This window comes from Drosophila santomea, chromosome 3R (genome assembly GCF_016746245.2).
Source record: "Drosophila santomea strain STO CAGO 1482 chromosome 3R, Prin_Dsan_1.1, whole genome shotgun sequence".
In the NCBI taxonomy this organism is placed as follows: Eukaryota; Metazoa; Arthropoda; class Insecta; order Diptera; family Drosophilidae; genus Drosophila; species Drosophila santomea.
Genome location: NC_053019.2, coordinates 22224194 through 22248338, shown reverse-complemented (window position 1 = coordinate 22248338; position 24145 = coordinate 22224194). Strand labels below are relative to the sequence as shown.

The 24145-nt window shown below is 46.3% G+C and overlaps 2 protein-coding genes and 1 long non-coding RNA gene across 3 annotated transcripts in view; 2 read left to right on the top strand and 1 right to left on the bottom strand.

Moving 5' to 3' along the window:
- The window catches only part of LOC120453965, a 121694-nt gene extending 110655 nt beyond the window's left edge, over positions 1-11039 (bottom strand). The window contains exon 1 of the long non-coding RNA XR_005616579.1: positions 10919-11039. This is a non-coding gene — a long non-coding RNA (uncharacterized LOC120453965). The remainder of the gene's footprint in view (positions 1-10918) is intronic.
- LOC120453962 (males-absent on the first protein) lies at positions 4289-5571 on the top strand. The gene is made up of 2 exons (XM_039638912.1): positions 4289-4464; positions 4527-5571. Exons 1-2 carry the CDS (start codon positions 4345-4347, stop codon positions 5433-5435), a joined length of 1029 nt encoding a protein of 342 aa, XP_039494846.1. The 5' UTR covers positions 4289-4344; the 3' UTR covers positions 5436-5571.
- LOC120453956 (dynein axonemal heavy chain 10) overlaps positions 6461-24145 on the top strand; it is a 32827-nt gene continuing 15142 nt past the window's right edge. Inside the window, exons 1-25 of the mRNA XM_039638903.2 lie at positions 6461-7582; positions 8280-8335; positions 8459-8582; positions 8699-8805; positions 9559-9791; positions 10654-10784; positions 10936-11564; positions 11933-12123; positions 12318-12912; positions 12965-13271; positions 13327-13725; positions 13791-14664; positions 14725-15078; positions 15138-15429; positions 15508-15666; positions 16821-16973; positions 17376-17594; positions 17670-17804; positions 19022-19443; positions 19501-19696; positions 20756-20989; positions 21398-21503; positions 21898-22018; positions 22367-23111; positions 23166-23693. Of these exons, the coding sequence (XP_039494837.1) occupies positions 6997-7582; positions 8280-8335; positions 8459-8582; positions 8699-8805; positions 9559-9791; positions 10654-10784; positions 10936-11564; positions 11933-12123; positions 12318-12912; positions 12965-13271; positions 13327-13725; positions 13791-14664; positions 14725-15078; positions 15138-15429; positions 15508-15666; positions 16821-16973; positions 17376-17594; positions 17670-17804; positions 19022-19443; positions 19501-19696; positions 20756-20989; positions 21398-21503; positions 21898-22018; positions 22367-23111; positions 23166-23693 (7896 nt within the window). The 5' untranslated portion in view covers positions 6461-6996. The remainder of the gene's footprint in view (positions 7583-8279; positions 8336-8458; positions 8583-8698; positions 8806-9558; positions 9792-10653; positions 10785-10935; positions 11565-11932; positions 12124-12317; positions 12913-12964; positions 13272-13326; positions 13726-13790; positions 14665-14724; positions 15079-15137; positions 15430-15507; positions 15667-16820; positions 16974-17375; positions 17595-17669; positions 17805-19021; positions 19444-19500; positions 19697-20755; positions 20990-21397; positions 21504-21897; positions 22019-22366; positions 23112-23165; positions 23694-24145) is intronic.

The following is a 24145-nucleotide window of genomic DNA, read 5'->3' as shown; positions in this document are numbered from 1 at the left end:
AGATACAATAAAACTAGTAAATACATTATAAGACAAGCCTTATAGTGTGTGTATAAAACTTATTTCTTTCGGTGTACGAGAGTGTGAGCGACAATCAAGAGACATTTCTCAACGAGTCCTAGCAAGGAGGAGCCAGGAAAACGTTCGGGAATTATAAAATGCCAGTTGGAACAGGATGCGACGTTGGGCCGCTTGACAAGTGACAAATAAATGCGCTTTCAATGTGTTGGTCTCTCCCGCCTCTCCCGCCGACCTGCCCTCCATATCCTTTACCCCCTGACCGCCCCTTAACCACTCCATACTAGCCATGCCGGCTGACAACTGCAGCGAAAACAGGAGCAAACGTAGCTGTCCTTCGCTGCTGCGTCTGTTAAATATTGCAATATTTTTGCCTGCCTTTCTTCTCGAACGCTGAAAATTATGAAAAATTCACCCTGACATTGTGCCGCGTGTGTGGGCGTTCGTTTGCCCGGCTTTTGTATAATTTGCCGTGTGTTTTTATGCCGCAATATTGCTTGCATATTTTAATGAAACAGCCACATGACGGCTGCCGCGCACATTGCTGGCCAGGATACGCCACACCCAAAATCGAGAATTCTTGAGAAGATGCCGCTGGCAGCCGTGACTGACAGCATTTACGCACCTGACTCCTGGTTCACCCAGTCACAAACAACAGTCATAACATATTGACGTGTTTAACTGTGCGAATGGTGCCAGTGGTACAGGCCATATATACGTATAAATGTACCTGCATGTGGCAGAGTTCATGGCAAATTAAATTCGTCCTCAATTGACGAGAAAGCAGTGCCCATTTAAAGGTCACTGGGCCTGCATTGACCCAAACTTTCGATTAATTGCAGAGGGCCAATCCATTTTGTAAAAGTATGATGTAGGTAGGTGCGACAAACTTGGGATCACCAGACACAGAAAATAAGACGGGTTCCTTGCACTGCATTCGTGGCACATCCGCTGACCGATACTCAGTCGAATTGTATCAAAGCAATTGGTTTCTGGAATCCTCAGCAACAGCAGCAGTAGGGTACTTGTTCATGTGGCTCTAACTTTATTTATGAGTCAATGACGTCGCCTGCAACTTCCTGTGACGTGACAATTTCCCCGAGCACTTGGCACAAAGCGGCATTGCGAAAACGAGAGGCGCCAAATGAAAACACGTGACGCCCGAGCAATTGGTGGGCAACAAAGCTCAAGCTTTTGAGTTATGGCCATACGCAATGGTGCACACAAACAATGGAGGCAGCAGGAGGAGCTCAGGATCCACTCCCGAGCACCCGAACACCTGGACACCGGAAGACAGCCACTGGCCACGTTTGCATTTCAATTGACTTTCCGTGAGCTTCGCTCACCACCGCATCCACATTCACTTCCACGTCCACGTCCTTGTCGTCTTCGTGGTCCTTCGCTCGCCGCAGCTCTGCATTTTTCACGATAAAATCATAAATCAGCGGTGAATCAGGTAAATAAAAATAATGCTCGAACTCTGTATGCAAATTGAACCGAGAGTCGGAGCAACGGAGACTTATTCGCTGAGATTTTACTGTGCAAAAATATGATAAAACTTGAGCCAGTCAAAAAAACTTTGCAAAACTCTGGTCAAAAACTTGACTTTGCTTATGCGAATGAGGTGGCTGGGTGGTGGCTAAAAGGTTGAATAATATTGTTGAAGACAACGCTACATTTTTCTCAAAACTTTTCCATTTTCAGAAGGATTTTAACAGACGTAAATGGAAGTGACTCAGCAATCAGACTATGTTAATTAGCCAGCGCTCTAAAGGGCATTCCAAATGATTCAGAACGAGGGGAAACAAGTCGTTGCAAAACTTGGGTTCAATGAATTCGCGGGCAAGAAAATCAAAGAACCAATCAAAATCTAATTAACAAACCCTTATCAACTGAGAGCAGCCTTAGGATATATTTTAAAAGGTGTAGTTAACGTTGATGGACTGAGCTGGAATTGGCTAATGAAGAGCCGGCTTTGAGCATCATTTGTGGGGCCAAATAGTTCCAAAATTCCTGTGGACTAAACACACAACTGAGATTGGCCTGCGCTTTATTACTTCAAAAATGCGGCATTTGGCTAATGCTCAAAGGAATCGATCGAGTCCATGCCGGCGATGATGGCGCATCGCTGGCCAATTATACGGCTTTGAGGGCATCATTTTGGGATTGGAACGTTCCTCAGGCGTCGACTCGTTAAGTATTCGCAAAGCATGCAATCTCTGCCAGTTACTGGTATTCGGCTTTGTGGCAGACAAAACTGCATTGAAGTTGTTGTGGTTATGGCACTGCTGCTCTAACTGCCTAGTTGCCTGGCTCCATCATGGATGCCATGGCAATTGGCCAATGCAGGCGTCGTCTTAAAGTAGGCCTAGTTTATTAATTAACGCAACCCGACCGACCACTATTCCGGCTTTGCATCCGGCAGCCCAGCAGAGACGCCCGACCACACTTGGTTTGATTCCGACCGGATGCTAACGTGGAACTGGGTATCCAGTTGCACACTGGCTTGCATATTGAAGTGCGATTGCCGGACTCTGGGCATGCACCTCCTGCATCAATTATGGGCATTCAAACTGTTTGTAACGATTTTCGAAATGTTCATCTGGCTAAACAAAAGCCCGCCTGGTGATGGGCTTACCAGGTGGCCCCATGGAAACCGTTTCGCACAGCTCATTGCTAGCCCAGTGCGTATCTTCACCGGACAGGTCAAGGACTAACAGGTATCGATCCCGAAGCCGCCGGCCTGCAAGGCCTAAACATATTCTTAAGACTGGTATGGTAACAAGTGATAAAAAGCAGGCAGAAAGCTGAAAGACGTGAATTTAAGTACATAATATGGATTAAAATATACATTTACAAGAAGCTTTTCGGTGCACTTAACATATCGAAATAACAAGAGAATTTATATTAGAAAATGTTTTTAGCTGAACTTGAAGCTCAAGCTTTCTTGGCAGCTGGGGCCTCTTTGAATAATTCTGCGCACACCTACGATCCTTTGGCTCTAATTAGGGAGTATGACTCCGGGGACCAAGAACCTCCTTTCTGTTGACTTCGCTTTCAAAGGCATGCCCCGCATCATTTAAAAGTTATTAAGCACAAATGCAAACAGACGTTCGAGTTGTCTCGAAGCCATGGTTGTGTTTATCAAACTCGTGTGACGTAGATAAATATGCAGTGGGTGCAAGGCAAGGGGGTTTCGAGTCCTGGCAGGATTCAAGCGGAAACGAAGCAGCACAGCAATAAAAAGTGTTCAGAATTCGAATTATATGAAATGAATCATTTTTTGGCTATTAATATCTAGTAGAGGCATGCAATTTTGATATTTCTGCAGCGCATAGATATTTTACAAAAGTAAATGTAAATATAATATCACTAGGAAGATCGGTATAATATTTTTGCGTGTACTCAAACAGAGACTCTTATAGGAATGGCACACACAACGCACACACCCACCCACACACACGCACATATGCAGAGTGAAGTCAATAAATTCTCATTTCGCTGGATGCGTGGAATATTTCACCTGCAAACAAAGTGTGCTCCTCGCTACTCTGCGCTCCGCAGACGCAATAATAAATACAAATAAAAACATGACGCATAAAGATTACAGCCACCGCAAGCGAATGCTGTAGCGAAAGGAGCCAACTCATCTAGGAGCTTTCTATCCTGCCAGCGCCCCTCCCCCTCCCCCACACACCCGCTATCCACACACTCTCAATCCAATCTATATTAAGTATACGCACCGTTTGAACCATGCATTTTAATGATGTCTCCGTTGGCCCGGGCTCGTCACCTAATCTTTCGCCCGGACTCCCGTCCTCTAGCTCTCTCTCTCGCCCTCTCCCTCTCCCTCTCATCCACCTGCTGTGACGACGTAAATGTTCATTTATTTTAATTAGTATTGATCCGGGTTGTCCCTGCACTGGCGTCTTCGATAGATCAAGGTAGCAGGATGTGGCGTAGCACTGAGCTTATATCCCCAAATGTTTTCTCACTCAACAAAAAGTTGCGAACTTATTGTAATATAATATAATATATTAAATATAAATATTTGCTAAAAGGATTAGTAAGCACAAAAGCACAAAACAAATGTTTTCCAATATAAAAACATTAATAATACGTTTTAGCCATTTAATAAGAATTAAACTTTGAAAAGAATTTAAATGTTCCGATATATTGGGGCTCCCTTACACGACTCGATTTTTGGGAAAGAAACTTTATCGTTTCATTATCGATATCACCAATCAAAGCGACGCTAAAAGTGTCATCACCAGTGAATAAAGCATGTTTTAAAGAAAGCATAAAATTCGCAATAAGAATTGATCGATGGACAAGGAAAACAGACCAGGTCACCATGTGAAGAAACTGCCGTTGGGCGATCAGGGGGAGAAGAGTCTAGAATTGCCGGACATTCTGAGAGCCCTGAATTTGATCAGAATAAATAAGGTAAATATAAAACATGTACAAAATTACAAACAGGTAAAAATTTCATTCTTTGTAATACAAAGGAGTCCTCGGCAAATGTGCAAGAAGACCCAGTAGAGGGTATACCCGAACCGGGATCGAAATCTGCCCATACAAGTAGAATTAGAAAGTTGCAAATTGGGCGCTATGAGATAGAAACCACGTCTTCCAGTCCGTATCCTGAATTAGACGACAAGGTGCCCATCATTTACGTTTGCGAGTTCTGCCTGAAATACATGTACTTGCGGAAAAGCTACTCCTACCACCTATTCCATTGCAAGAAGAGGCGTCCGCCGGGCAGCTTGGTGTACCGAAAGGACGCAATTCATATCTACGAGGTCGATGGCAGCAAGGCGAAGCTGTATTGCCAGTGCCTCTGCTTGATGGCCAAGCTCTTTCTGAAAAACAAAGAAACGCTCTACAGCCCGAAACTGTTATTCTTTTATATCCTGTGCTTAAAGGACAAGGATGGCGAGCACCTTGTAGGTTACTTCTCCAGGGACAAGAAGTCTAAGTCCAATGTCAACCTAAATTGCATCCTTGTTCTACCGCCCTATATGCGCAAGGGTTACGGAAAGCTGCTGATCGCCCTCAGCTACGAGATCTCTCGCAAGGAGGGAGTCATCGGAGGTCCCAAGAAGCCGCTCTCGGATGTTGGCAGTCTTTGTTACCTCAGCTATTGGGGCCACATCCTCCTCGAATGGTTGAGGCACCACACCTCGCCAGACCGAATAACCATCGAAGAACTGAGCAAGGCGACTGGCTTCGTCAAGGAGGACGTAATACTCACTCTAAAATTTATGAAAATAAGGACGTTCTACACGGATGACCACATCTTGTACACTACTCCCTCGATAATCGAAAATCGCCGTAAGCACGCGAATTTTAAAAAACCGAAGTTGACCATTCAAAAAAAGTGCCTAGTCTGGAAGAGAGCCACATCACGAAAGTAGCATATAAGTTTGGGCCATCATATTTTTGAATTCTAGAGAATTATCAATTTTGTTAATATTGGATATTCATTTTCATTGCATCTTAACAATTTGTATGCCATAACTTTTTTTTCAGAGAACTGATTTTTATATGATTTTATTTTTTGCTGTGTACCTCAGACGGTCTAATAAAAAAATACATTAGCGAGATAATCAAAATTCAAGGCTTGTGGAAAGTAGGTAAAATCCAAGTATTAATGAAAAATCGAAGACATCCCATGGAACTGATTCCTCAAGCCCATTGAAGTGGCTGCCAAGTTTGATTGCGCAACTTTGATGGTAGCAACGGGATATGCACTTTAAGTGAAGTCGTCAAAGAGCCTGGCAGTCGGTTGTTAGGCAATTTCATTGATGCGGGCAAAGTTGACTTTTGCACTTGCACTTACTTAACCCACAGCCTCACTCACTCACTTTGCCGTGTTGACGCTGCCGAGTAAATATTTCCATTTATGGTCCTATACACTTATTGAGCGTGGCCATCGTTCCACGTTCGCCTTTCGCCGCTCCCAGGTGCCAAAGGGGCTACGGGGGGCTACTTGACCTGGACCCGGAGACCTGGCAACTGGGAAAGTCCCTGGCACGTTGCTAATGTGCATAGCCATTAAGTCAGGGCTGCGTGTTTTGTTTACGCAACGGCGTGAGCTCTATAACTTGGCAGGGGTTGTGTTGGACTGGGCTGAAGCTGAGGCATTCAAAGGGCCCCACAATACGCTGGCACGCTGGCATTGCTACTGTATTCGACTGTTGCATGTTGCAAGTGCAGCTGACAGGTAACCGGAAGGGGGGGCACCAGAAATTACATTAAATCGAATGGGTTGGGGATTGTTGGGCTGAATTGGGTTGCCCTAACAACAGCTAGTCGGCCAAGGCAACCAGCAACATAGCCGGGAAATGGAATCAAAACAAGCAGCGTAGCAGCATAAACAATTTAAGCAACAACGTTATTACTCGACAGCTTTAATCAAAGCAGTCCTGTTATATTTTCGTCAGGGAAATGGAAATAACATTCATCAAACACCGTTAACAAATTGTGTACCTGTATATCTTAACACTGAGTGTGGACGAAGAAAGACAACATTTGAAGGCATTCCATATTTGGTTTTTAGACGGCTGGCTGGCATCGGCCATTTGCCGGAGCTGCAGCCGCAACTGTTGTCCTGGGATACACAAAAGGATTTTCAGACGCCCGGGAGTAAATACGCCAGCACTCTGTGGCGGCGGAAGCGAAACCAAACTGCACAGCCAGGCAGCTGAAATTGATTGAAAGAACAACAAAAACGGAAAGGTGGTTGGTTGGTTGGTGGGCAGCCAGCTAGCCTGGCATCCAAGTGGGAGGACGCGAGATCCTGTTTGTAACGAGAAATCCTGCAAAATCAAGGCAAACGTTTGATGTTCAGCCGCGCGAAGACGCCGACGTGGCAGCCAAACAACCAAAAGAGAGCAAGCAAGGGACCCAAAACCCACTCCACCTTCCTCCACCACGCCCAACTTCAAGAACCTATTCAAATAAGCGACGACCACCATGTCACAAACGCAATTTGAATCCACCACAGACAGTGTCGATGCCACGGCAGAATCCCTTCACAACGATGAACCACGTGTCGTCTGGCTGAAGACGATTATATCCAATATGCTGGGAGTTTTCGACCCCAAGTATGTGAATTCTACGATTAACAAAAATATGCCCGCCGTGAATGCTTTCTTCGATCGACGCTACGAGACCCAAAACGATCTGGAATTCGTGGTGCTATTCGTCTGGCGCACCTTCTACGACAAGCTCATCGAGGAGGAGATTACCGTGCTGGAGGAGGTGCCACGCCCACCACCCACAGTTCCCGACAAAAAGGGCAAGGGCAAAAAGAAGGGCGATGCCCGAATGGCGGGCGGAAAGTCCGCCGGCAAGGCGAGTGCAGCTGCAGGAGCAGCCGGAAAGGGACGCAAGAAAGCTGGCCAGGATGCGGCAGCATCAGCCGCTGGTGGAGATCAGGAGCCGGTGGAAGAGGTCAACACGGGTGGCGAAACCACAGATGCCGAGGTGGAAGGCGAGTTGGAGGGCGAGGAGGAGGCAACCGTGGCTGGGAGTGGCAAGAGCTCAGCTCGATCCAGACGTAAGTCTTGGGATAATTAAATATACTGGTTCTTAGCTAAAGCATAAGGAATATAAAGATATAAGCCATATGACTAAAAACCACATAAAAACATTCATATAATCATATTTTCAGCCAGCTCCGATACGGAAAACGGTAAATAAGATGGATGCCTTACACGAGTTCCTTTTGTTACTGTCCAAAAGATTTTAATTTAAAAGTTTTCGGTTTTTCCTCCTTTATTTTCCCCATTTTGGCGATGCATAAATTTTTAGCCCGTCCAACTTGATATCAAACGAAAATCTTGGTCCACACTTTGATTTGCGCCGCCCACTTCACATCATAAATATTTAAGGGCCTCATTTTCGTTTGCGTTTGCCCGGCTAAAATTCATTTCTTTTGTAACTTTTAATTTGAATCACCCAGTCCAAAGCAGCCACACTATTCCACCCAACCGACTCATTTGATTTCCCATTGCCTGGTGCAAAGATAAGAGCAAAGTTTCGCCGGCTCATTCATTGCATTTAAATGGAAGCGCGCAACTTGCCACAATGCAAATTCCGCCCGCTGCACTTTGTTCCACCCCATCAATCTCAATCACAATCGTAATCGTGGAGCTGCATTCGCTTACTCGCTTCTGACACGCCCACTTTTTTTACTAATGCACTCCCCCAAATGATCCACCTCCCACTGCTCCCCTCCTCTATCACCCAAAAAGGAAGCAAAGGCAAGAAGAAGAAAGCCAGTTATGTACCCGTCTACGTGGAAGTGAAGGTGAGCACCCTAATTGAAAGGCACACGGAGTGTTTGGGAGATTCCTAATTGAAAATGGCTCAACTCCTTGAAATTGATGTAATAAAGCATAGTACTAGACGGTAATGTCGCCTAAAATTACAGAAACTGGTACCGGCGTACGTGAAAACCCCACAAGTGCACTGCTATTTTGGAAGGATGGAGTCCGAGGACCTGGATCCCAAGATTAAGTACATATACATTGTGCGAAAAAACCGGAGGGAGATACGTGAGTACACGACCAAATCTAAATGTTAAAGTAGATTTAAGTAGAAAATAAAATAGTTAAAGAATAAGTCTACAAGTTGTGATCCCTTTCAATTGTAAACTTTGATGTTCTTTCAGCCAATTTCAGTGATGTATCGGCCTGCTTTGCCCAAATGCCGCTGTACTTTCTGATAGGCACCGTTCGAGGGTCACTCATTCACTCGCTAAAGGATGACTTGAACCTGGTAAGCCTGAGAGATCCATACTGCCGAACACCCAACCGTAATCGGACATTAAAAGACGCATCACCAAACCAAAATCACTCAAATTTGCACCCGATTCGCTCATTTCACACACCATAAACCGTTGTTCAATCAATCAAGGACTTTAAGGCCGATCCAGCATTGTTTCAAGGACTCGTGCGTCCTTCCTTCCGCTTGTCCTTTCATCCCGTAGTCCGCTCGCCGACCGCAAAACAAAATGTTGTGACGAATTGTAATTAATTCCCGAAACAAGGCAGTCATCTATCAAAATGCCCGCTGTGCCGCAAGATTTTTCCGCACCACTGCACCACTTTGGAGCTGTGAACTGTGAGGATATCGGGTGGATTGGGTGACTTGGTTGGCTGGGTGGTTCATCACGCCCACTGAACCGAGCCTTAAGCGTTGACCGCCAACGCAAATTGCTTCATCATAGCTCCAAAACGGGCTGCGGTTTCCATTAGACTGCCAGCCAAGACTACGGCCTTGTGAATTCTGCGGTCCACAAAGTCGGCGGCTTCCATATTATTAGCTTTGCATGAAAATAAATTGGAAAATTGTTGCCTGAAAATCAGTTTTCGGCGAATGGCGAATGGGGAACGGCGAACGGGGCGAATCAATTAGAAAGTCTACACAGACCGCAGGCCCTGAACAACGCGGCCTCCAATATCCGGGCACTCCATCTTTGATTCCATTGTACATGTGGTCTCTATTTTTTTTGTTCACCCCAAAAACCAGGTTTACAAGAGCGCCATTCAATTTCAATTTCGCGAACCGGCCACAGCGGATAGCCAGCAAATGGACAGTTATGAGGGGCAGGCCGGCGGATCCGGGGACAGAGGTGCAGGCGGCGCTGGAGGAGCGGGCGAGACCGGCGAGGATATATCCAGCGAGGCCAAGGAATCGGGCCCGGGTCTATTGGAGCTATCCAAACCATCGGAATTTCGTTTGAAAGCGCTTAAACAACAAAAGTATTTAACTTTTAACAAAGGCAGGGTGTGGCATTCGCTGCTCTGCTGGCTTCTCGGCAGGAATCGGCGCTGGGTTTATTGGTTTCAAGCTGATGCTACTCGTGCTACTGGTGCTACTGCTGGTGGTGGTGGTACTGCTGCTGCTACTGCCTCTGCTGGAGTGGAGGAGTGACTGGGCTCCGATTGTGAATGCTGCTTTTCTTTCAACCAACCCATTCGATTTTTTTCTCGGATTTTTCGGTGCAAATTTTTTGTTTGCCTTTGTTTTGCGCTTATCGCTGGTTACCATCGGCCACAGTTGCCTTTGCCCCCCTTTTTTATGCTCCTTTTCCCAATCCTGGTGCACAGAACCCTTTTCGCACATAAATTACAGCGCATCCGATAAGAAATTTTTATTTTTAATCGGATTTCATGGTACCATCAACGGCGCCGTTCTCCGTTGTCGTCGGTGTCGTTGGGTTGTTGTCTTCTGGCCATTTTCCATTTGTTTGGCAGGCAGCATTTATGGCACTTCCTGGCGAGCCTCATTCATCCTTGCATTGGCCTTTCATTGCCGCCTCGCGAATGCCACTTGACCGCCACAGTTAAATTTTTCCCCTTTCATTTCGGGCATCTTTTTTGTTTTAACATTTTGTTTTTGCCCTTTTCTGTCATGCAGATTAAAAAATGCCAACGCAGGAGGTGCCGGAGTTGGGTTCGTGGCCATATCCTCGTCCACTTCCAGCGGAGTAGCCTTTGTTACGCTTTGTATTTGTTGCTCATTTTGCTTATCGGTAGCCTTTCATTACGCTTTGTGTTAATTTTGCATACTGGCCGGCCGTTAATTGTGTTTGTTTGTTTGTTTATTTGCCACTCCTACCAGGAAAAAGAAGGAGATGGAGGCCGCGGCCAAAAAGGCGAAGGCCAAGAAACCGGATGCGGAGCCCACGGAGGAGGATGAAGAAGGTGAAACCCACAAAGTTGAGGCCCATTTGTCGTCCTCCGAGGAGGAAGGTGAGTAGATATATCAAGGGAAACTTCATAAACTAACTGATCGATCTAGGTATAATTATCTTATTTAGTTCTAATAAATACTTTTCTTAGTCCCATTAGAATATATAATATATGGTATATGATCAGTTACTTACCCAATAATTCTTTATAGTGGAGGTAAAAGTCGAGAAGCTCACGATCGCTCAGCGATGGGAGAAGATGCTCAGTGAGACGAAGGCCAAAGTGGAGGCGGAACACGCCGCCGAGGAAGCAACGCCGCCACGAATCACGCCTATTCAGAGGCGGCTACTCAAGGAGATCGAGGAGTTTCAGAGCGAAATAACCTGGACCATTAATCACATTGTCTGGGCCTTCAGTCTGCCATCGTCGTACATTCTACCTGGTCAGGAGGCGACCGAATTCGAGGACGCCATCATTCGGGTGCCCGTCGATCCCAAAAGACTGGACCTGGTGATCACATACACCCAGCAGCAGCTGGAAGAAGTGGTCGACGGTTGGATAAAGTACCTCAAGAAGACAATGAAGACACTTACCGATGCCAAACTGGACGACTTTACTCCAATGGCGGAGCACCGCTACTGGCACAAAATAGAGGTCGAGCTCTACGGAACTTTGGAGCAGTTGAAGACCGAGTTTGTGGTAGCTGTTCTACAGCGTCTAGCGGATGACAACTCGCCAGTTCTTGTCGAATGGCAAAGTGTTATCGAAAAGACAGAGGCTCGCTTCAAACTAGCCAAGGAGAACTCTGACTACTTAGGAACCATCATAGATTATCTAGAGGTGAGTGCCACAGCTTCAGGCTTTCAGTTTTTAGATGAAATAAGGAATTATTTTAATAGTTTATTGGACAAGTAAACTTCTTTAGTACATACCAAATCCCAGAAATTGATAACTAGAAAACCGTATTTCAAAATGAAAATGATATATTTAAGAAATGTGGCAACGCTAAAACTGAAACTTAATTTTGGTGTTGGAACTAGTGGTTCGCAATAGAGCTTGTTCCTTTCGGAACCGAAACCGTGTAGTGATTAGGTTTTTGAGTTTTCGTTGTTAACTTATTTTTGCTTACTTATCCTAATTGTAGTCGTAATCTTAAAACTTACCAGTTAAAGTACTAATAGTTTTAATTCTCTTTATCCACTCACCAGAAAGTACGCAGCTATGAGAGCTTCAAGATGGTGGTGCTCCAGATCCCCAACATCATGGTGGGGCTGCGTCACATCTGGACCATGTCCAGCCACTATTGCCGTGATCCCGAGATGCAGGTCCTGCTCTGCCAGATCTCGAATGTGTTCGTCCAGAAGGTGAAGAGCATCATCAACTTTGAGAACATATTCAAGTAAGTTAATTTGCATAGTGCAACTTTCATTTATAAACTAGAGATGAGCGCCTGAGGCACTGGTTCATCAGTTAAAGATGGAATATCGATTGCATGGATCGTGTGCTTTGCGATATTCAACCGTTACTTCTGGTTTTCGATGGATTCAAGAGCAAAGTGATTAAAAATTAAATTTACGTTTTTCTCGTGAACAGGTACTCGGCGACCTACACCTACGAGACGGCCACCAACTGTGCCAATTTGCTGCGCTGCTGGAAGCAGGCGTACAAGCTCAGTCGCCAGCACATCGAGGATTCCGGGGCTGGATCCCGCTGGGAATTCGACCGAGTGGCGCTCTTCAACGAGGTGAATCACATCCACCGCGTGGCCGTGGACATTGCCTATGTGGGTCGCACATTCGTCCAGTATGAGAACCTATTTGGACACCGCTTGAAAGCGTGCATTGCGGATCCCTCGATTGTGGACAACCTTATGCGCAAGGTCTATCGCATGCTGGATGATCTGATCAAGAGCGTGGACTATGACATGTTCAGGCCGGGTAACTGGGAGAACTGGGAGTACTCGCTGGAGTTGTTCAACAAGCGGCTGGACAACGTGGAGAATGAGGCCAAGAACGTGATCGACCAAAGCATCAACTCCCTGCTGTCCTCGGAGAAGGGTCTGGACTTGGTGGTCAATGCCATGAACATCGACACCAGAGCCACGCTACAGGAGTTCGTGGCCACCAAACATGAGAATCTACTGCGTTTCTTTGTGACTGAGATAAACGCCGTTGAGCGTGTCTTCACGGTGCGTTGTGATACTTGACAATAGTCCCCAAATAATGTGGTTGCCTTTCCAGAAATTGAAGAAATCCCCGCCCATGGCCAAGCATCAGCCCGCCAAAATTAGCGCCATCTTCTGGGCGCGCCTGCTAGGCAAGAAGCTCAAGACCTCCGTGCTGGCATTTAAGAGGGTCGAGGATGAGCCAGCTATCAAGAACAGCTTCCTGAAGCGCAGCTCCTTTAAGCAGTACTTTGAGTTGATGACCGTGATGTTCCAGTTTGAAAAGGTGCTCTTCGAGAATTTCATACAGAACGCCACGTACTTGGTGAACACCACAAACAGGTCCAACGTGTTAAGTATTCGCATATGCAAGGAATCTACAAGTACGTCTTGTATGCAATAGGTTACATAATAAAAAACTAATCTTTGTCCTCGTAGTGTCCTATATATCGGAAGCCGTACAGACATTGAAGGCCAAACCCCGGCCAGAATTGCAAATGAACAGTGACAGGCGTATTACACCCGTAAAGTCTTCAAATCTTATGCCCGTGCAATCGGAGGCGTTTAGTGCCTATAGCAACGCGGATTCGGCAGGAACGGAACTCAGCTCGGAGTCGGAAAACGAGGGCTTGCTAGTGGGTGACACATCGCAAAAGAAACTGATGTGCCGCATCAACCGACTGACCGTGCTGGTGGCCATGATCATGTGGATGCTTAGTAACACGCGAAAGGCAAATATACAACTGCAGGAATGCACAGCGTTTATTAAAATGGTCAAGGAGAAGAAGCCCAAAGATGTTACGGCAATGGACAGGCATTGTGTAAGGACTTGCGAATGTAAGTAATGAGCATATTTATATATAAGTTACATTTTATCGAGGTATCACTTTTCATGCCTTTAGTGCTTCAACGAGCCGAGTCCCAGTATCTGCTGCCCATTTGGCGTGAACTGGTTGGGGAGAAAACACTTATCGAATATGACATGGATTTCGTAGTCAATCTGAAGCGTGATGTCTTCGATGTCCTCTTTGAAGCTCAGCAGTTTGAGCATCTCGGTTTTACACTTCCCGCAGTTTTGCGCACTGCAATCATGAAGAAAGATCTGCTCTTCAAGGACTACGAAAGAATGACCGAGGTGGTTGACAGGTACAGGGGAATCATCAACAACCTGTCTATGTCCGAGGTGATCTTCCTACGCGGCCACATCTACGACACTGAACTCTTTATCCAAATGGGCGTGGGTCGATACACTTGGACGTCGTTTAATATAGGCAAATTCTGTGATCAAATCAATTCGCAGCTACGCAAACTTACCTCTATAGTGTCGCAAATCAATTTTATTCGCTTGGATCTGCGCTCTCGTATTGATATGATTAAGAGTTTCAATTTGTTCAACCTTGATGATGAACTCAAGGTTGATGAGTCTAGATCCTCTGAAGAATCAATGAGTCAACAAGACCCAAAGGGCATGTCCCAAAGATTCAAATCGGTCACTGGGGAAACCATAACTATGTTTTCGGTCGAAAAAGATGTACCCGCGGATGAAAAGGCAGAGCAAGCCTGCGGAGCCGGCATATATCCATGTCAGGGATACTTCGAAATCTTAGAGGCGTCCCGCAATCGAAAGGCAGCGCAAATGAAGAAGCTTTACGACTCCCTCGGTCCGGTACTAGTCAAGCTGGAGAGCTTGGTACTGGGCACATTTTCTGGTAGGTCGGACCGGATGAAAACCTACTACGAGTACTGGGAAGAGGAGACATTCAAGTGCATTGTTGAGTAAGTAGTTTTTCTCTTGAATATTTCTCTTGTAAGGTACATTAATAATCCCCTTTTTAGCATGACATATCAGAATTTAAAGTGCTATATCAACCGACTGCTCTCCAATAAACCCATGTTAGAGGTGAACGCTGTTCTCCTAATGTCGGAAATCGTCCTTGAGCCTTCGGTTCAGGAGCTGCAAAACACCATTGTGACAGCCACCAAGGACTATATATCCAGGTTGAGAATCTTCACTCGTTGGATGACCGGCACCTGTATAGCCTGCCCGCTGGTGGAAATGGGCAAACAGTTCAAGTACAATTACACCTACTATGAGGACGTCATCCAGATACGATCCATTGTGGATCTGGTCATAAACATACACGATTTGGCTTCTAGAGTGGCCAACGAAGCCAGGGGATTTGTGTCCCAGTGAGTAAATGCTTTATTTGTAAAAGGAAAAATTCAAATTAACGCACTTTATGCCAAAGATTCCGCAAGTACTTCAATCTGTGGGCCTTCGAGAAGAGTTTCATCTGCCAGAAGTTCTTGGAAAAACAGGTGACGCTCATCGAAATCGATGAGAAATTTGCATTTTACTCGTCCATTGTGGAAACGCTGGCCAACACCCGCAAGTACCAGGACATCAAGTGTGTGCGCATAAATTTGGAGCCCTTGCTGGTGAGCATAACGCAACATGCCCAGGACTGGTGCACCACACTGGGTGAGGAGCTGTTGCGCCATGTCAACGATAACATGAGGGCAATGCGTAACGAAATCAAAGTGAGTTTGGATTCTCTAAGATTCCACAAACACATCCCTTACAAACATCCCCTTCTAATCTGTGCAAATCTGCGGCAGACCCTCAGCCTGAATCTCAACAAGACCACACGCGAGCTGGAGGACTTCAAGCTGGTCATGACCACGATTGGTACGGTGCAGTCGTCGACGTTGTCAAACGAGCAGAAAATCCACGAAATGCAGGAAACTTTTACCATTCTCAGCGAACACAAAATTATGGTAAGAATCGCCTTTAAGTTTTTGCTACCCTATCGCTCAATTTTTTTCGAAAGCTTCTCATTTTAATCCAATCGTTGTGAAATGTGCACATCCCCTCCGTTTAATGAAAGTTACTTAAGTCTGCCAACCATGGCGCGCTTATTTGTGTATTCAAATGAGCAGTTTTACAAAAATCCCATCGAAATCCCAGCAGAGCTGGACTGAGGCTACTGTCACTGTTTCTATTTCTGTTTACATATGCATATTCGGCGGTCGGTCTGGCCAGGACCATTTGGAAATGGCTTTCCGCTTTTTGGCGCAGCCACCGCACAAATGGTTACGTAAATGCTGCTGCTGCAGCAGAAGCAGTAACAGCAACAGGACTATCCGAGCCATAGTCCATGCTCCATAGTCCAGATTAGGATCCGGACCCGAATCTGTGTCTGTGTGCTGGCCATTTCTGTATCCGCTCGCTCCGCTCCGCTTCGCTTCGGTCCGTTCATTTATTGATGGCATTCCGTTGCGGCGGCGACGTCGCTTAGCTTTGGCCAGACAAAAAGGAATTAACTTGCATTTTATATAAATTAATGAACGAATGAATGCATACGCCCGCGCACACAGGCACAGTGTAATATATATACAGCTGGGGTTAAGAGCGTAGCTCTGGGCGTATGCGCCATGAAATGGTAATATATTTCAATCGAGCTTAAAATATGATTTACTTCCGTTTTCAGTGTATAAAAGGATTTTCAAGGTTTTTCTTTCGAAATGTAAACTTTTACAAAATAGTGTCTGTATAAATAATTAAAATTGGTTATCCCTACCATGCGTGAGGGATATACCATCTTTAGATACTCTGTTAGCTACATTTTTGACCTCACCTGTATGTATTGGCGTTGCAATTGCCGGGAAAGGCCAAATGAAAATTTATGCGGTGGTGGCCCTGAAAGCTATGCTATAGTTTTTTTTTTATTCCACTTCGGGTTGTGGACTGTTGTATGTGGGTTAAAAAAAAATAGTAGAGGGGAAGAAGCGATGGAACACCACGCTTCGCTGGTCGTTAGTGAATTTCGGCACTTTTCATGATTATTATTTGCACTCAGCCATAATTGAAGGGCACTGCTTAATTTTTATGTGCGTTGTATTTGCAATTTAATTCGCCTCTGCCATTCCAGTTCCCCTACGAGGACATGCTGATGGCCCATCACCTGGAGAAGCGCTGGAAGAGGCTCTTCCTATCGGCCCTGTATCGCTATGAGAAGCTGCAACCAATTAAACAGAAATTCGCCGACATGACTTCCGTCGAAATCGATGAGTTCTGCGATGATGTAAGTTGTTGAAGGAAAAGGAAGTACCCCGCAGGTCCTTCCTTTTCCAGTTGTGGCAATGGGATTAGGACTGAGGCTGCTGCTGATGCTGAGGCTGCGCTGTCGACTTTGCATTTCCGCTATTTTGCGTTCTTTCTCTGCAATTCTGTTTTGTTTCCTCCCATTATTATTTCCTTTCAATGGCATTTTAATTGGATTTTTCCGCGCGCTCAACCATTATTGTCAATTGTTAGCGGCGACGTCGCTGCTGTCGTCAGCGTAAAATGAATTAACTTGAAGTGTTTATCATTTGAATTAGAGCGCAAGATAGACGGATGTGGTGGCTGACTGGGTGGGTCAGAGGCCACCCATTCCCACTGCTACTTTATGCTGCACTAACCTTTTTTTCCATTTGCTTGACAGTTGGCCGAGTTTATCAAGGATTACGACGAGAACGGACCCGGCTCCGTGGGCGCTGAACTAGAGCGAGGTGTGCGCCTAATGGATCCGTATGGCCAGAAAATAGGCGAACGCGAATTGAGGCGCGAGGAGTTGGCCAATGCAGAGCGACTGTTCGACATGGCCATGGTTGATTACCATGAGTTTGCGCGGGTGCAAACCGAGTTTGAGGGACTGCAGCAGGTAGGGTACTTCTTTTAACAAATATCCTTGCTTGCTCATAAAATATTTTTTTAAAACCCCTTACCACTCTGGCAGCTGTACAAACTATACAAGGCGCAGAAATATGCTCGCGAAGGATGGGGCAAGACCTTGTGGGCCGATCTGGATCCCAATGTACTGACCGAGGGCGTTGAGAGCTATCTGAAGGAGTTCCGGAAATTTACCAAGGCGGTAAGCTTTTACTCCGGGGCGCGGCAAACTTTGCCAATTAAACAAAGTTTTTCGGCCTGCTTGGATTTTCATAAAATTACAACGACGCCTTGAAACAACAAAAGCAAAATACTTTTGAACAGTGAACTCACTGTGAAAGGCGTCTTATGATGCCACTTTCACGCTCAAGCATGTCGGACTAGTTGAATAACTCAAAAGAAAATCTCCGAATATTAGAAAAAAATCTGGCATTTCCACTAGGTTGGCGTTCAAAAGTGTCCGATGGGGGAAAACCAATGCATCCGTTTGCTGGGTATTTACTTTTTTCATACCTATGGCTTTCCATGAGGTTTCCCCAAAAGCTTTAGTTAAACAAGAAATGAGAATTTTCTGGCCACGCCTTGCAGCGACAAAATTTTGCACCTAAACTGATTATGACAAATTGATTTATTTACTTCACTAACAAGTTTTTGAGGAATTTCGCTGGCCGGGCTAAAAGTTTGTTGCAGCCAAAACTTTTCTCGCCCATCGCCCATACAAATGAAGTGGGCGTGGCACCGCCAAATGGGGTGGCACAAAAGCAATGGTGAAAACTGTAGGTGGTGTTGGCTTTCTGGCATCATAACTGCGGCGAAGAGAAGATTAGTATGGCAAATATTTCAAAAGCACCGCGATTAATATAAACAAATTTGAATATAATCATTCGACACGCACATATTTTAGTGCACTTTTATCGCGCATAATTTCGGCAGCCAGTCCCCGAAAGCAGCAACTACTGAATGCCAGGCTCTACATAATCAGCGTCCTAAAATGTAAATCAATTTGTTCAATATTGAAAATAATTAAAATGCCAGCGGGCTGTCCATGTCAGCTTCCTACCAACACTCAAACTTGTTGACAGTGGAGCAGCATTGCTGGCTGCTCCTGTTGTTGGTATTTCAATTTATGTCCTGAATGGTCCAGAGTGCCGTGCATTTTGCATGTGCAAACAAACGGACGGCAGCCCGGCGTGCAAACAGACTGCGCTTTTTGGCTAACAGCAACGGTGATGGGCAACGATGGAAGTTGGTAGCTAAAACATAACCGAAACCAAAAACCACGAGCCGCAGGACTCGCGTTCGTCATAATTCAATGGGGGGCAACCACAGGCAACAACCACACTATTGTTTCAGCTGATTTTCAGCCAGCTAACTAACCATCCACACTCCGCTAACCAACCGGAACTTTTGCGTTTCCAGGTGCGCACCCTGCCCGTTGGCGTCCAGCTGGAGATCCACATGAAACAGTTCAAGGGCACCGTGCCGCTGATGGTTAGCCTCAAACACGAGGCGCTCAGGGAGCGTCACTGGCTGCAGTTGATGGAGAAGACGGGTCAGTACTTCGACATGTCACCGGCTCGATTCACGCTGGAGAACATGTTCGCCATGCAGCTGCACAAGTACCAGGAGATTGCCGAGCAGATCCTGACCAATGCCATCAAGGAGCTGCAAATCGAACGGGGTGTCCAGGCTGTCATCGAGATCTGGGCCTCGATGTCCTTCAAGACCTTCAAGCACTTCAAGGGATCGGATGATCGTGGCTGGGTGCTGGGTCCTGTGGACGAGATCATGCAGATACTCGAGGATAATGCTATGAATCTTCAGTCGATGGGCGCCAGTCAGTGAGTATCCCATTCCAAGAGTCCTAGTTACTGTTGTATTTAATCGTATATCACCAGGTTTATTGGACCCTTTCTGGAGACGGTGAACAAGTGGGAGCGAACGTTGGCCCTCATCTCGGAGATCATCGACGAGTGGCTGGTGGTGCAGCGCAAGTGGCTCTATCTGGAGGGCATATTCATTGGCGGCGACATTCGCACCCAGCTGCCGGAGGAGGCGCGGAAATTCGATGACATTGACAAGGCGTATCGCAGGGTGAGTAATCCGTGGTATTTGCTGGTCCTGGTTATGTAGCAGCTATTGGGTTATTTGGAACGCACACTTAGTGTCTGCCTACAATTTATTTGAGTTGATTTAATGTGTGCCGACAGTATGGCGACTCCTTACTTAACGGTAAACATAATACGCATGCAAACGACTGCTATTGTGTATGCGTAATTGTGTAGCAGCACCCACACACACACACCGAAATACGCCAGGATATAGCAGGATATCCCAGGAGCCGTAGCACATTACACATACGCAACGTTGGCCCGAGCAGTGTTTACAAATGCCAAGCACTTTCACCTTCCACTGCTACCGACTGCTTTCTCCTCGTTCCCCCGTGTGCAAGTGGGCGTGTGGGCATGTGGAGGGGGAGGGGGAGGGGAATAGATTTGTGTTTGTGTTTGGCGCTTAACTTCACTTAACCTTGCCAACCACTGGATTCCTTCCTTCGTTTGCTTTACGTTTCATTTGCAACATTTGCCGCCATATTTGATGCCATTTGTGAAATGATTTATTATTTTGATTTGCTCTCGACATTCGTGTTAAGTTCCATACACTCACGAATAGGCGGGCGTCTCACTTGACTTGACCGAATTAAGATCCTTCAGTTTTGTCCTGTAGTGCCACTCAGGATTAAAATTATTGTACGCAATTGAAGTATTGCTATTAGTTTGTTTCACAGCTTTTAGCAACAGAGTTTGCATTCTTGGATGGGTTTTAAGTGTAAGTATTATAGAAATTTCTGGGATTACATTTAACCGGAAGTAATGACTGCTTTAGAAGCTTGCATAAAATACATTCTATGTTGGTACCTCCTAATGTCTAAATTATAATCCTAACAGCAATACGTAGAGTATAGGAAATACCATATATCATGCACAATAACCATTCCCACTTTCGTCTAATATGTTTGATTGTATTTGGGTTGGTCGTTGCGCTCATTGCCTTTCATAATAATTTACTGCCTCGACTGGCAATGCCGCGTCCTGGTTCCTGGTTCCTGCTCCCTGCCCCCTGCTACATCTTGCTCTCCATCTTTCGTTGCAGATCATGGTCGATTGTGCCAAAAATCCGTTAGTGGTGCCATTCTGCACAGTGCCCGGTCGCTTAGTGGAAATACAGGGCCTGGGCATTGGCTTGGAAAATTGTCAGAAGTCGTTAAACGAATATTTGGACTCGAAGCGTCGCATTTTTCCGCGTTTCTATTTCATATCCACCGATGAGCTGCTCTCCATCCTCGGCAGCAGTGAGCCATCTGCAGTGCAGAACCACATCATTAAGGTGGGTATCGGGTGGGTTTCAGCTTGGCTTTCAGGTTCTGGCTTCAAGTTGGTGGGTGTGCTGCCTTTTGGTGGTGACAACAACAGATTTGCCAAACTGCCAGTGACATTATTTTTATGTACAACGGGGCGTGTGTGTATATATATATATGTATATGCATGCATGTATGTATGTATGTATATACTATAGAGTCTTGCCATAAAAGTTAATGTCACTGTTTATTCGTTCTGGCCAATGTCCATGGCGGATATTACGCCAATTTCTGCAACACATGCATGGTTTTCGTTTCGTTTTGGGACGCTTGAGCCGTGGTAAATTTTTATGAATTTATTTGGCTTATAAATAATATATATACTTTTTTTCTTCTCCCTACCCCCTTTCCGTTTGCATTGATTTTGCAATTTTCAGATGTACGACAATATCAAGTCGTTGCGCTTGGTCAAGGAGGGCAGCCAGACGATTGTTACAGGCATGATTTCCAGCGAGGGCGAGGTCATGGAGTTCCGGAACTCTGGTAGGTACTGCTCCATTCCGTTTGGGGGAAACGGATTCGGGGCAATCCAGCATCCACGCACTGATTGCCAATTTTAAAATTGAACTTTTTTATGGCAATATTGTCTGCTGCCTGCCGGCTGGCCAATTTCTTTTAATTAATTTGAAGCCAGTCGCAGTTGGCATCGTATCGCATCGCAGCGCATTGGCATGGGCATTGGGATGGGCAGCTTGGGCATCGGCATGGGCCCATCAGCCAAGCTGGGGATGATTGCTCCTCTGTTCTTACTGCCATTGTTGTTGCTTTATTGTTTGTTGTATAACACTTATTGATATTGGCAACTGGGGTTTATTTATGCGGTTATTGTCTTTTCTTTTCGCCTGCTTCTTCCTCCTCCGGGTGCGATGAATAACAGCACGGGCAGCAGGACGCGTGGAGTACTGGATGAACGATGTCCTGGACGAAATGCGGCGCTCCAACCGCTTCATAAACAAGACGGCCATCTACGACTTTGGCACAGATCTGCAAATTTCAAGGTAAGTGCTACCGTCAGCTGGGCATAAAACATATTTAATGCCCCCAGTCCTTCCGCTTCCTTTTCGCATCCTTCTGGCGGGGAAGGCGGAGTGACTCCACGGATGGGTGTACCAGAGTGACACTTCGGCAGCCAATTCCTTTTATGGCCGGCGATTTACATTGCGGGAAGTCAACTGCTCTGACTCTCATCCAGTTCCCACTCCGGTCGCGACTGTATAATTTTGTCATTTCGCGCGATTTATTATTTTGTTTAAGCCGTGGGGCGCATGGCCTGGCATATTTATGGCCAATTGTATTAAATTGACAGTCATTGGGCACTTTCGATTTCGACTTTGTTGTGTCCGCAGGCCCGACTGGCTAATGAACTACCAGGGAATGGTGGGGCTGGCTGCCAGTCAAGTCTGGTGGACGGCTGAGGTGGAGGAGGCCTTCGACCAGGCCCAAAATCATGGCAACATGCGGGCAATGAAGGATTTCTTGGGCAAGAACAACTACCAGATCGAGGAGCTGGTCCTCAAGGTGCGCTCCAATCTCTCCCGCAACGATCGGCTCAAGTTCAAGGCCCAGTGCACAGTGGATGTCCATGCGAGGGATATTATTGACAATTTTGTGCGGGACAATGTCCTGGATGCCAGCGAATTCAGCTGGGAAAGCCAGCTCCGTTTCTACTGGATGAAGTTCTACGATAATCTGCATGTGCTCCAGTGCTCCGGCAGCTTTGACTTTGGTTACGAGTACATGGGTCTTAATGGACGCCTAGTTATTACGCCCCTCACGGATCGTATTTACTTAACCATCACCCAAGCGCTGCTCATGAATCTGGGTGGTGCTCCTGCTGGACCAGCTGGAACGGGCAAAACGGAGACGGTTAAGGATCTGGCCAAGGCCATGGGCCTGCTTTGTGTGGTCACCAATTGCGGCGAGGGCATGGACTACCGGGCAGTGGGCACCATACTCTCCGGCTTGGTCCAGTGCGGTGCCTGGGGATGCTTCGACGAGTTCAATCGTATCGACATCTCGGTGCTCAGTGTTATATCAACGCAATTGCAAACCATCAGAAACGGTTTGATAAGGAAACTGGATCGGTTTGTGGTATGTAGTCATAAGTTTAGTCATCTACTCTGCTTAAAAATGTTTTTGTTTCAGTTTGAGGGCGTTGAGATCCATCTGGATCCCAAGTGCGGCGTGTTTGTGACCATGAATCCTGGCTACGCTGGCCGCACGGAGCTGCCCGAGTCCGTCAAGGCTTTGTTCCGCCCAGTGACCTGCATCAAACCCGATCTTGAGCTGATCTGCCTGATCTCTCTGTTCTCCGATGGATTCCTTACCGCCAAGGTGTTGGCCAAGAAGATGACCGTTTTGTACTCCCTGGCGCAGGCGCAGCTGTCGAAGCAGTGCCATTACGATTGGGGATTGAGATCCCTCAACTCCGTGCTGCGAATGGCTGGCGTGATGAAGCGGCAGTCGGAGGATCTACCGGAGGCAGTGGTCCTGATGCGAGTGCTGCGTGACATGAACTTTCCCAAATTCGTGTTCGAGGATGTGCCATTGTTTCTGGGACTCATCAAGGATCTGTTTCCTGGTATCGACTGCCCCCGCATCGGTTATCCGGACTTCAATGCCGCCGTGCGTCATGTCCTGGTCAACGATGGCTATATATTGCTGCCCGATCAGGTGCGTCTGTCCACTGGTTTGTGCCCTGTCACTGCCGTGTTGACAGTGGCAACAACCCATAGTCAGCCGTGTCACTCTCCTGGCGGCCATCACTTTGACACTTTGTAAATTGCGCCATGTCGCATAATCGCAAATGAAGGAAATGTTACAAAGCATTTTGCCCCGGCTTCTACGGTGACCCACCGCCCACCGTCCACGTCCAATTTCAACTTTGCTTCTCCAACAACTGCTGACAATTTTCACTAATACAATTTTCCATTTCTTCATTCTCTCCTCCATGCACGCTGTTCTCGAACTCCTGGCAAAATCCTTGCCACTTTCATCAAACAAAATGTTGCGCAAATGTCGGCCACCTTCTGCCGGAAATGGACAACTGCTGGACATGCGATGTCACCCGGGTTCGGTCCCTCCCGTCCGGGCAACACCATTTATGACAACTAAATCCCTACAAT

Excerpts from the sequence above, each read along its gene's own strand:
- LOC120453962 (XM_039638912.1), top strand. The coding sequence starts at position 4,345 with ATGGACAAGGAAAACAGACCAGGTCACCATGTGAAGAAACTGCCGTTG. Across the intron at positions 4,465-4,526 it reads ATTTGATCAGAATAAATAAG|GAGTCCTCGGCAAATGTGCA; the intron begins GTAAATATAAAA and ends TGTAATACAAAG.